At 35.5% G+C, this 13901-nt stretch overlaps 2 protein-coding genes across 2 annotated transcripts; both read right to left on the minus strand.

Moving 5' to 3' along the window:
* Positions 1-2: 2 nt before the first annotated feature.
* Positions 3-2605, minus strand: LOC112054533 (L-xylulose reductase-like). Its single transcript, XM_052884127.1, has 5 exons — positions 2387-2605; positions 1389-1641; positions 1012-1126; positions 425-627; positions 3-134 (listed from the first exon to the last, which is right to left on the minus strand). The coding sequence occupies exons 1-5, from the start codon at positions 2436-2438 to the stop codon at positions 23-25; spliced, it is 735 nt and encodes a 244-aa protein (XP_052740087.1). The 5' UTR covers positions 2439-2605; the 3' UTR covers positions 3-22.
* A 2807-nt stretch (positions 2606-5412) lies between these two features.
* On the minus strand, positions 5413-13095 carry LOC112054534 (D-erythrulose reductase). Its single transcript, XM_024094358.2, has 5 exons — positions 12877-13095; positions 12213-12465; positions 10550-10664; positions 6552-6754; positions 5413-5618 (listed from the first exon to the last, which is right to left on the minus strand). The coding sequence occupies exons 1-5, from the start codon at positions 12926-12928 to the stop codon at positions 5507-5509; spliced, it is 735 nt and encodes a 244-aa protein (XP_023950126.1). The 5' UTR covers positions 12929-13095; the 3' UTR covers positions 5413-5506.
* Positions 13096-13901: the final 806 nt, after the last annotated feature.

Below are 13901 nucleotides of genomic sequence, written 5' to 3' on the forward strand. Positions count from 1 at the left end.
CATTTGTCGTATGATTTGTTTATTATGTAGCGAGAAATCCTCCGTCCACTGGGAGGTGGACGGCGTTGATCATACTTGCTTTATTGCTCAGAAGAAATACAATCGCATTTACGACTTCTTGGACCTCAGCAAATCTGAAATGATTTACTTATGTAGTTATGAAAAAAGAAGAAAAAAAGAAAATACACTTTTTTGTACACGTTTTGACGGTTTCCGTGGGTTAGGTTATAAATAGTATACCTACTTTTCATCACGCTACGATCAATAGCAGCAGAGCAGCGAAGGGAAATGTTGGGAAAACGGGAGTAGTCTCCATTTTTACAGCGAGGGCTGGATTAAAGAGGTCTAAGGGTGGACGAAGTCGCGAGCGTCCGCTAGTTATAAAATATGAGGGTAGTTGCTAATGTTCGAAAAAATTACTTACCGTCCTAAAGGTATTTTAGAAAGCATATATTGTGATTTGCTGGGTTCTGACCACACTCGTCGGCCGAGTTCTGTCATAACGACCGTTGGGTTTACTGCGTTGACCCTTATTCCATGCGGGCCTAATTCCAGCGCCATGACTTGGGTCATGGAGTCTACGGCTCCTTTAGAAGCGGCATACGCTACATGATCTTTAATTGCTGCCTGAAAATAATGGCATTTCTAGAAGTGCATCACTGCCTTCAATGTTAACAGAGGGCCTAGTGGCAGTTTGATACTGTGACGATCGCGGTAACGTAAACTAAGGAATTGAAACAGCGCCATCTAGTGGCACTACTAGGTACACAACTGTTTAAATTTCATATAAATTCACGTTTACGTTATCGCGATAGTAGCATGAAAATATTAAAAACTCCCGCTAAGCACACAGAACAACGGAAGCATCGTTATTATAAAAACATAGATATCTGATTAGTAAATACCTATAGGTACATATCTATGTACTGGGCTTGAAATAAATAGTTTGGAGGGATAATTAAACTTATCTACCTAATTAATACTGTACAAATAACCGTTAATTTGTCTTACCTTCGATGTTTGAGATGATATGTTTACTATAGATCCTTTTATATTATTTTTTATCATTTTATTGGCTAATATTTGAGTGACATTGATTATGCCTTTTACATTAACATTCATAGTTCTGAAAAATAAAAATATTTCTTTATTTTTAGTTAAAGGGGTTCGAACTATTGTAGGGAAGCTGCATTGATCTCCTATTAAGTCTATTATTCTTCATACTCCTGGGCAGGTTATAGTATATTTTTCATCACGCTACGATCAATAGGAGCAGAGCAGTGAAGGGAAATGTTGGGAAAACGGCAGAAGTTACTCCATTTTTACAGCGATACGTAAGGGCTGGATTTAAGTTGAACGTTGGACGAACTAGTTGTAAATATACTTACTGATCAATTGCCTCTAGTGTACATTCTAATAGAGATTCCGGAAACACTACCCCGGCACAATTCACTAAGCCGTGGAACAGTCCCAGGGAGTCTACCACTTCCCGGGTGGCGTGCCAATCCGAGAGGTCGACACATGCCGTTTCTATTGAGGGGTATTCGCTCTTTAACTTCGCCAAGTTTTCAGCTTGGTGTGAAAGAGCTACCACATCTGCACCGAGTCGCCACAACTCTAGAACGGTTCCTTTTCCCATACCTGCAATGCATATTCCATAGACAATCTATAGGTATAATAAATCTGTAGAGAGGTCAATTCTGTACTTGAAATATATTTCTAAAATAACTATCAAGGGGTGATTAGTGATCGATACTGATGTGAAAAATGCAATCAATAAATTTTCGTCTGTTTGTATGTTCGATATAAAAACTACTCGATGGATTTTAATGAAACTTTATACAAATTATTCTTCATACTCCTGGGCAGGTATAGTATACTTTTCATCACGCTACGATCAATAGGAGCAGAACAGTGAAGGGAAATGTTGGGAAAACGAAAGAAGTTACTCAATTTTTACAGCGATATTACTGTAAGGGCTGGATTAAAGAGGTCTAAGGGCAGACGAAGTTGCGGGCGCTAGTATTTAATGTATTCATATACTGCGCAGCCTTGTGTACAATAGAATTATTTCAATAAATTTTACAGTTAAAACTGTAGGTACAGTTCTCAATTTTGCCTACACAGGGACCTTGCAAGTCCTAAGCTGTTTCTGGTAGGACCACATGATACAGCGCTGTCTGTAAAACGTAGGTAAATCTTTATGATACTCTTGCATGGCTTGAATTAATACATCACCGGCTTAGCACCGCCATACTGATCAGCAGGTAGAACATAATAATATTATAGTGTTTTTAGTCGCTTCTTAGTTTAGTGGGTACGTTTTAGGTTTTGAAGTCGGTTTTTTTATAAGCTCCAAACCCCATAAGGCTATAAAAGTGCTTACCTTGACATCCTCCAGTTACGAGAAACCTTTTGCCTTCAAAGTACTTGTCCATCTTCTATAATGAATCCAATTCTAATAAATAAAAATTAAACGAAATGTTGTTAGGTATTCTTATCTTGAGGGTGACATAAACATTCTTATCGAGATCGATAAACCTCGACCCCTAGAATATACAAATACGTTTATAAATGAATGATAATGACCGATAACTCATAAATTTGTCAACGGCGAAATAGAAATAGTGATACTCTTTTTTTATTCTTTACATGTTAGCCCTTGACTAGAATCTCACCTGATGGCAAGTGATGATGCAATCCAAGATGGAAGCGGGCTAGCTTGTTAGGAGGAGGATGAAAATCCACACACCTTTCGGTTTCTACACGACAACGCTAAATCGCTTGGCGGTACGCCTTTGCCGGTAGGGTGGTAACTAGCTACGGCCGAAGCCTTCCACCAGCCAGACTTAGACCAATTGAGAAAACCTTAAACGGCCCAGCCGGGAATCGAACTCAGCACCTCAGTCTTGTAAATCCACCGCGCATACCACTGCGCCACGGAGGTCTCAACAGTTTTTTTTTTATAAGCAAGCGCTTAGCTGAGCAGTGATAGCCCAGTAGATATGACATCTGCCTCCGATTCCGGAGGGTGCGGGTTCGAATCCAATCTGGGACCTCCAACTTTTCAGTTGTGTGCATTTTAAGAAATTAAATATCACGTGTCTCAAATGGTGAAGGAATAACATAGGAAACCGGCATACCAGAGAATTTTCTTAATTCTCTGCGTGTGTGAAGTGTGCCAATCCGCATTGGGCCAGCGTGGTGGACTATTGGCCTAACCCCTCTCATTCTGAGAGGAGACTCGAGCTCAGCAGTGAGCTTAGCTGCAATCACGCCGGATTGTAAGCGATGATGCAGCCTGTGGTGAAACGCGCTGTCTAGAAGATACCTATTCACTCCAGACTTGAAGACCCCCATTTAGTAAGAGGTGGGGAAAACGGAAGCTGGAAGTTTAATATAGGTAAAACTTTTTTCCAAGAGAATTCTTTGCAAACTACGTTAAGCCCATAGATGTGAAGCCGTCGCTTCCCAATAGCTCCACCAGTAAAGGCGTCCTCATCACCGAGAGGTCGTGGTTCGATCCTAAGTTTTCTGATTACTTCGAGGGGAATGAGAATATTGGTAAGTAATATTTAAAAAAAAAATACAGCAATATTATTTTAAAAAAAGATAGTGGTAGTTCATTGACCTTTGATAGCCACTCCTAATCTAGTAGGTACCTACTTATAATAAATCTGTAGAGGTCAATTATACATGAAATATGTATATTTCCAAAATAACCATCAAGGGGTGATTAGTGATCGATACTGATGCCAAAAATGCAATCAGTAAAATTTTTGTCTGTCTGTATGTTCGTTATAGAAACAAAAACTACTGGACGGATTTTAACGAAACTTGGTACAATTATTCTCTATACTCCTGGACAGGTACAGTATACTTTTCATCACGCTACGATCAATAGGAGCAGAGCAGTGAAGGGTAATGTTGGGAAAACGGGAAAAGTTACTCTATTTTTAAAGCGATACTACTGTAAGGGCTGGATTAAAGAGGTCTAAGGGCGGACTAAGTTGCGGGCGTCCGCTAGTTGGAAATTAAGAATATTCGTCATATTAAAAATAATTTAAAAAAATGCAGTTTTAACATTTTTATTGCATTTATTTTCAAACAATTCTTTTGTAAGCACTACCTCACCAAAGCCGTTGACGCAAGAATGATGGTTCACATATCTACAGTGTCGTGCATAAGGTATTTTACAAGGGTATGTTGTACTATAAGTAAAGAACTGGAAAATTCCTTGTTAAGCCGTTGACGCAAGAATGATGGGTCACACGCAGTGGCGTGCATAAGGTTTTTAACCAGGGTATGCACTAAAAGTAAAAAAAAAACTGGAAAATTCCTTGTTATTCTGTGGTCTAACATAGGTTTGTATCAAGTCCAAGTAAGGTAGCACGCCACTGGCCACATGGCTGGGTGTATAGTGCTCAATATACTAAACAATGGCTTGTATAGTGCTCAATATACTAAACAATGGCTTGTATAGTGCTCAATATACTAAACAATGGCTTGTATAGTGCTCAATATACTAAACAATGGCTTGTATAGTGCTCAATATACTAAACAATGGCTTGTATAGTGCTCATTATACTAAACAATGGCTTGTATAGTGCTCATTATACTAAACAATGGCTTGTATAGTGCTCATTATACTTAACAATGGCTTGTATAGTGCTCATTATACTAAACAATGGCTTGTATAGTGCTCATTATACTAAACAATGGCTTGTATAGTGCTCATTATACTTAACAATGGCTTGTATAGTGCTCATTATACTAAACAATGGCTTGTATAGTGCTCATTATACTAAACAATGGCTTGTATAGTGCTCATTATACTTAACAATGGCTTGTATAGTGCTCATTATGGATATATATTATAACAATGGATATTAAAGTGTTTTTAAGCGAATGTAAGTCTAAAAGTTGTAGGTGCCTTTATAACTAATGCATAATTCTTTAAATAGATAATATAAAATCTTTATTGCTTTTGTTTAGTTACATACAGTTTCAGTGGAGAATTATGAGTATTTAATTAGTAATGTTATTTAAAATTACAATGATTTCAGTTACAAAAAGAAAAATATCCTTTTAAAGACATAATTTGTTTATCTTTATATTTTCACGACATATTACTTACTTTTTTGTAAGTAATATGTCGTGAAAATATAAAGATAAATGTCGACCAATAGCGGTGGAGTAAAAACATCGTTTTCTTTCGCAAAGAAGGAGAGAGAGTGATGTTTCTAGTCCGCGGCTATTGGTCGACATTTCTGTTTCTCGACTCAAGATATGTAGTAGTCAATAGATTGCGTAATTTTAACAAGACGTCATAATATCCCTAGCCGCTACGTAACATACAAGGCATTCGTTTTCTTTGGTACTTAAAAATATCAACAATAATAAATGTAGCAATAAACAGATCTCAGAGAAAATTTATTAAAAATATATTGGAAAAAGGAACATTTCGAGCCTTATTGCTTTGGTTTCAAATAGCAGGTACATAACACTATGTGGCGAGGAATCCCCCATCGATGGGAAGTTCCACACCATTGATCATCGTGGACTTCTCGCTTAGCAGGAAAACAACAGCATTCACCACTTCGGAAACTTCACTAAATCTGAAAAAAAATGTGTATCAGCTCCGACGCAAGATGGAGTTTACTCTTTCAGATCGACTGTCGAAATAGGTGCAGCAGCGCACGGTGAAAGGTGCGCAGAATAACGTAACGCTGTCATTCGTTCATCGAATTTTACTCATATTTTTTTCATATATGAAAAATCGATTCAAAAGCATCGGCAATCGGTGCATTGTTCATAAACAAAAGGAAGTGTAAATGTTTATTTAATTTTTTATCGATTTTTGACATAAACTATAGTCCATGTATTAATTCCGTAGAATTCTGACATTTATATTTCCGTTTCCGGTGTTTCTATATGTAAAACACCCATAAAAAAGATGGCAAGTTCAACTAAAACGTAACTTATTCTTTTATTTCTATGAATGAAAGGACATGTCTCAATTTTGTATTGAGGCTAGGCCTTTATTCCGAGTGTCAACTAAGCAGAAAAAAATATTTTTATCTTTCTTACATACAACCCAAAATATCGTCGCCCGCCTCAGACCAATTATAGAAGGACCTGTATTGCACTCAGAGTCACGAACAAAATTGTCTGTCATTTTCTGAGGAAAACGAGCTTAGATTTGGTATATATCTTATACTTAACTAGAAGTTTTTGCTCGTTTTTTACACAATTCAATTACACAAAAAGGTAATTTTACGGAGCTCTTTAACCTCCGAACACGATTACAACTATTTAACATCGATTCTGTAGAGACAGTTTTTATAATCGCATTAGATCGTTGATCATATACTTTGACAGAAAAGTAACGTCTAGCGAGGCAGGTTCTATACAATAATAATTGGTCTGAGTCGCCCGCATATCAAGGGAGTGTCATCAACAAACTTGCAAAGCTATAATATTCGAAAGCTAAGTGCCATGTATTATCATTATTATTACACAACAACAAAAATTTAACTATAAGTAGGTACCTTCCCAATGGTATTTTAGCCTTCATTTCTGCACTCCTCTCTGGATCAGCCCAGCCGACCTTGGCCATTTCCGTCATGGTGACCGTGGGGTTGACGGCGTTGACCCTGATCCCATGGGGGCCCAGCTCCAACGCCATGGCACGAGTCAAAGCATCCAACGCAGCCTTCGATGCACTATATATGGTATGGTCTTTCAATGCTGCCTGTAAATAACAATTATTTTCCTGGACGGCATACGAAAAAGGGCAGTGGAAACGCCATGATTTTGTCAATCTATACTTATAATAAATCTGTAGAGAGGTCAATTCTGTACATGAATGAAATATATTTCCAAAATAACTATCAGCGGGTGATCAGTGTTCCATACTGATGCCAAAAATGCAATAAGTAAATTTATTGTCTGTCTGTATGTTCGTTATAGAAACAAAAACTACTGGCTAGATTTTAACGAAATTTGGTACAATTATTTTTTATACGCCTAGGCAATAATAGTTTTCATCACACTATAATCAATAGGAGCAGAGCAGTGAAAAGAAAAGTTGGGAAAACGGGAGAAGTTACTCCATTATTACAGCGATACTACTGTAAGGGCTAGATTAAAGAGGTCTAAGGGCGGACGACGTCGCGAGCGTCCGCTAGTCTATACGAATATTTTATAAAAATAAAGTTTGTGGTGTTGCAGGGGGTAATCTCTGGATCTACCGATGAACCGATTCTGAAAATTCTTTTAGCACTAAAAAGTCACATTATTTGTGAGTATCATAGGCATCATTTTATCCCAGTATTCTCTTGAACGGGAACTACGCCGGTTAAGCCGCGGGGTTAAAATGTGCATGTTCAGGTTTCTTAGAGAAAGAAAAAATTTCAATATTGTTAAGCCCGACTAAGGACTCGAACCTTGGACATAAAGCCACATATGCTATCTACCGAACCCACAAGACAGCTATACCTTACTTGATACCTTGGGTAGGTATTTATTTTAAGATTTGCCCTATGTATTAGATATCCGTTTATTAATTACCATATAAATAATATAATATGTGGATTACAAGCAATAAGGTGTGAAAACATGATAATAAACAATTATATAACTCAAAGTAATGTTATCTGGATAAGCATTTATAATACTATTTTATCTGAACATATTTAATCCCAGCTTTATTGGTAGTATAAATTATATATACCAAAAATTTTCTTAGAAGTCTTATCACCAAAACAAACCCGTCTTGTCACTAAAATCACATATTTCACTTACGGTATACGTAATTTCTAAAGAACAAAGTGTCTAAATCCTTTATTATACGCGTACAGTACGAATTACACCAAAAACTACACCGAATTTACGATTTATTCACATTTATTTTCTGAAAAACAAAATCACAACGAGATTAATTTGCACAGCTTAACTACGATTACGGCAATTTGACATTTCATAACGCTAGATTGTCTATGAAAAGCAAGGATGGGTAAATAACATCGAGCGTTAACTTATCGATAAATGATAATGAATGATTCTTTAATAATTGATATGTTGTTAGTTTAAAGATGGGAAAATGAAATATTTTATAATCATTTTATTTAAAAAAATAGTTTTTTAATAAAAATGTTATACAATACATATGCTCACGTTATTCTATAGCGTAAAAGATATCTTACGAATAGTAGCATTATTCAAACACTGGTATGGATAACATTATCTCAATACGATTTTTAATAAAAATCGTCAAATCAAGATTTTAACAAAAACTAGCAATGTAAATTTAATTTGCAAAATGCGCGCGATCAGCTGTTTTCCAAGAGGTCAAATAGGCAGGTCACGACTAATAGGTATCTATCTATACAAAGTCACAAACAAACTGCGCGACGTTGTATTGCCGACCGCCGCCGGTGCCGAGGAAAATAATTGCTATCTCTCTCTAACCTAAGCCGCGCGGCGTGGTTAATAGGTATTTTCAAAATATTGAAACTTTAGGTCCTTTCGCTAGACGCTACGCTATTTTTTCTTTAGTTCGTGTTCGGCGGTCTGTTGACAAACAAACCAAAATTCAAAAACCTTTGTGTATGTTCTATGTTATGTTAGTAGTGATTTTCTGTAACGAATACTCATACAATTGTGTCGTTTGTATTGTGTGTGTTTGTGTGTGTTGACTGAGAAGTCTTGAAATGCTTAGATCAAATCAATTCAGTACTCATGAATATTGTACCTACTATGACGACAGAACGTCTCGTAAACGAGAAACAACCTGAAGTAAGTTAATTACCTGTACCTAGTTAAAAACTTGTAAAGTATAAAAAATAGGTATTAGATAGGTAAGTGTAGCCAGCCGATTTGCTGTCGATGCGTACGTACCTACTCGTACGTACACAGTAGATTGCGGAGCGTTGTTATCGCATTGTTAGCTGTATATTGCGTGCTCAAAATTTTCAAAATCTGAATTTTCTCATTTCCCACGTAATTGTTATTTAAAATATCGTTGTGGAAACTAAATTTAACCTCTTCACGCAGTTTTCGGTATCATGTCCCTTACACCCAGTATGTACGTGGATACGTGCACACTTTTTTGAAGTATAAGCAAATCTTGGACGTTAGTACGTCCCCAAAAGATTAAAGAAAGAGACGGCCGCGTGGCGCAGTGGGTAGTGACCCTGCTTTTTGCATCCACGGCTGTGGGTTCGATTCCCACAACTGGAAAATATTTGTGTGATGAGCATGAGTGTATATAAGTATTTATATGTAGTATATAATTGTATATTAATACTATAATATCAACTATCTTAGCACCCATAACACAAGCTACTCTGTATGCTTACTTTGGGGCTAGATAGTGATGTGTATTGTTTAAGTATATTTATAATAATAATATAAAAAGATTACCCCATTTCTTAACCACGCGTACCCATAGGCATAAACCGTGCACTGTTCACCGTTTGTGACACGTGATATTTAATTTCTTAAAATGCACACAACCGACAAACGTTACTATACGTTCCCTTTTAAGATAACGTAGTATAGTAACGGATGTTTTAGTTTAGGTATTTCAGTTATAACGATACCTACTTGATATCGTTCCGATGCCCGCCGTTAACTTCTCAACCCTACTGATTGTCTTTGATTCATAGTCGGCCATTATTGTTGTGTAAAAAAGTCATCTAAGTAAATTTCGAGTATAGATAAGTAAAGTAAATTGATGAACATTACCTTTTTAATAAAACTTTAATTTTTCTTAAAAGTCAAGGAATGTTATCCTATAAATATCCACGAAATGTTGGTTTAAATTAAACAAATAAGGAGGTAGAAATAAAAATAGAGCACTATTTCTTTTGTTTAGGTGTACCAATTTTTATTTTTTAAACCAGTATATGAGGAAAATTAGAACCAAGAACAAGAATTGTAGAGCACACTCTAGTGCTGTTTTCATTGCAAGAGAAGAGAATGTTGTCAGAATAACAAGAGAATGCTGTCTTTGATTCTACCAAAAAATCTGTAAAGTCGGTTAACTGATGATAGTTGAACGTGACGTCATAAAAAAATACTGATGGTGCAGTCGCATTTTTCAAAAGAAAATGTTAGTTTTTCTAAAATACTGTTTAAAAATCTCTATAGACCAGAATATACTTTATTTCTTTTAAAAAAAGTTGGCAACCCTAGAGCGAGGGAACAACACATGATGTCATCTTTTTTCGAGTTTGCATCTGGCTTCTTGAATAATTATAAGACGTTGTCACGTCAAAAAAATTTAAGGTATCGGGATAGAATGACTATTCCCCCATCTTAAGTAAGAGCCTTCATAATTATTAAAATTAAAGCTATAAAAAAGAAATTGGAGCTTTAAAAAAGATATAATACATCCCTATGCCATATATATATGTGAGATCATTGTGCCATGTGCTTAATATAAACATGTACTTAAAATCCAGCGTTGAAACAACAGATTGCAGGAATAAGAAGTGACTAAAAAAAATTAAACATTGACTTCTGACCCAGAAGTTTACGTTACCTTGGAGGCTTGTGAAGACATGTTGACAATGGCACCGTGAGTTTTATTTTCTACCATTTTCCTGGCAACTACTTGACTAATATTAAGAGCTGCTTTCACATTTATATCAAACATCCTGGAAAAATTAAATTTTATCATATTAATGTAGAGCACATGTTATTTAATTCATCATAAAATTATTAGCCTATGTTAATGACCCATTTAAGAGTCATGTTCCCTCTCCTCCTAGAAGATGAAATTTGGAGCCTTTCTTCTCTTTTATTTTCCTTCCTAGTTAGTCCTTGACTACAATATTACCTGATGCCAACTAAGATGGAAGCGGGCAAGCTTGTTAGGATGAAAATCCACACCTATTTTGGTTTTCCTATTACATTTTTTTAAATTTCCTATTACACACGAGATTTCAAAGAGTAGAATTCCATAACTATTTTACACATTTCATAAAACAAAACCTATGGCAGTTACAAAAATGACGCTTAGTTAGATACTTAGAGAATAAAATGGGGATTTTTATGGCATTTATAACTCAAAATGGCAATTTTGGGGCTTGCTGACTATTCACTCTACGGGGATGTTATGACCCAAAGCAACATAGGCACTACTGGACCAAGTTAATCAAGCTCAAGGAAAAGCCTCAAGTAGTTAAAAGTAATAAAACAGCTTGGTACTGGAATGGCAACAACATGATAAAGAAGTGCAAAATTATTAACATCCTGATAATGCCAACTTGATAACACAGCTGTGTTTATTTATACTTGTCATATCAACATACTCTTCTGATAACACTTAACACCAGTGATTGTTTTTATCTACAAATAAACTTGCAGCAAGTTGATATATATATGATCAGATACAATTGAATATGCAATTTTGAAAAGGGCACATGTCAGATATTCTGTACATACATCTCACAAATATAATATATCTAATAATATATTATTTAGTAGCCAAGATAACCTGCCAATATAGCCAAGATAATCCACCAACATAGCCAATCTGATTCTGAGATGCCTTACTATAGGTACAACCCAGCATCAGTTCTTGTAAATAGCAGTGCATTGCTCTACGATTATCAATGACAGATATATTGATGCCAATAGACCTGATACAATACTAGGTGATTGGTCAGTGCACCATGCAATAATTGTTGATATTACTGTTCTCATGGCGATAATCTGATAGGCCAAAAAGGAAGCAGTATCAAAATACTTGGACCTCGCTTACAAGATTATCGCCATGTGGAATGTTGAATCAACTATTATTGTTCCGATAGTTGTTTCAGTAGGTCTTATAGAGAAAAGCTTCAACAAACACCTTAAGAAGCTTATGGATCAAGAGAATAAAGAAAGGCAGTGATTCTTGAAATGGCACGTATTGTGAGGTTCCTCACTCTGGAGCCACCGGTCGCTTGGGCGCTTAAATGTCCCGCAGCAGGAGGGTTGATTTTTTTTATTAATTTTTAATAGTGTTTCGTATTTTATTCTTATATCAACATTATTAAAAACTAAAAAAAAGTGACTAATAAAAAAATGAGAGAGTATTATTTAAATTAATTTTAAAATAAACAATTTTAGTCATTTTCAAGGGTTAATCAACACCAAAATGTAACAAAATAGTTACTATTCCTCAGATAGGAAGAATAAAAGAAAGAAAAGTTGCTTACCTATCAAAATCGGCAGCAGTACAAGTAAGGAATGGTTCACACACTGCAACAGCTGCATTATTAACCAGAGCATCAAAATGTCCTAAAGATTCCACCACTTGACGTGTTTTGTCCCAATCGCTTATGTCTACATCGACTATGTCAATGGACGGATATTCACTTTTTAAGCTTTCTAAATGAGTCCTCGTTCTAGATAATGCAACTATATTCGCTCCAGCTCTCCATAGCTCAACTGCAATCCCTCTGCCTATACCTGTAATAATAGTTAATTGAATAATTGAATTTTTGGATGTTTTTATTGTAATGGGAAAGATTTAAAAATAAGACCTTAAGATGATGAATATTTAACATCTTGCCATACATGAGTAATAATAACACCATGAATAACAACTTCTTACCCAAAAAAAAAAAAATTACCCAAACGAATTTGCAAATTACTTTAAAATTTCAGCCGGTTTTAAAGTAACATAGGATCTAGAAATCTTTGGAACAAAACTAACAAATATTTTCTTAATTACAAGTTTAATAATAAATACTTCATAAGTTGTAGATATTTGCAGCTTAAGTCACCTTATTTTAGCTCGTGAGTTATGAGATAGATAGGTATTATGTACTTATTGAATTAATTACAGTTTAATTTGCTATTTAAAAAAGTTGGTCTAACCTTGTCCAGCACCGGTCACTAAGATCCGTTTACCTTTAAACGAAATTTCCATGATTTGCACAATTATTTATTTTAAATTAAACTTTATTACTGTATCCTCTAACTTTAACTTATTTTAACCTTTAACTTTAATTTAATTAATTTATTTTGAAATAGAGCACAGCACAGAACAGGCAATCACAGATCACAGAATTTAAGTCAGCTGTCAGAGTCGGACCTCAAACGTCAAATGAAGGAGTCAGATTGTATCTGAGTCTGTGGTACTGGCCATAGATGTAGGGCACAGAAATGTTAGTTGCCAATGCCTATTGTTCTAGTTCCCCAAAAGCTGAGTGAAATTCCCCAAATTCAAGGAGAACAATATCGCCCTTCCAAATGTCATGTCGAATGAACGAATAAAGTAAAATTCATCTAGATTTTTAATGCATTTTTTGTGTATTAGGATTTCTAGCAATCTTACATTCATTTTTACAATTAAATACCGTAATTTTATTTATTAAATAAATTACAATAAAATTGATTGTAATAAATGATTGTAAAATATGTGGGTAGTACTATTGTAGTTTCGTTTCAGGGTTCCCTGGAATTCCCTGCTGGTGATGTCCTGTGTATACACTAGGGCTGTCATTATTATTAAAATCTAATGATAAAATTGAAGTTTATACTAAAATAAATCGTCCAAATCATAATTTAACAGGTATGTCACTTATGTACGCATAAGTAAGGTGTAAATGCAGATCTAGAATTTCTAATTCCCCACGTTTTCCCCGCATAGAATCAATCCTCACCCCATTCCCCAAATGAGATGAAATTATGTAAATAAATATCTACCTAGGCACATCACTACTTTAGCCCCAAAATGGGTACTAAGCTACTAGGAATTCCCCACAATTTAGGGAATTCCCCTTATATTGGCAACGCTATTACAGACCTAAAAGAAGGTAGTATTACCACAGATTAGTTATTTAGTTTCATCATCAACATTATCATTACCAAGTTAACAACCCATATTCGGCTCACTGCTG

The sequence above is a fragment of the Bicyclus anynana genome, chromosome 11 (assembly GCF_947172395.1).
Source record: "Bicyclus anynana chromosome 11, ilBicAnyn1.1, whole genome shotgun sequence".
NCBI classification, from domain to species: Eukaryota; Metazoa; Arthropoda; class Insecta; order Lepidoptera; family Nymphalidae; genus Bicyclus; species Bicyclus anynana.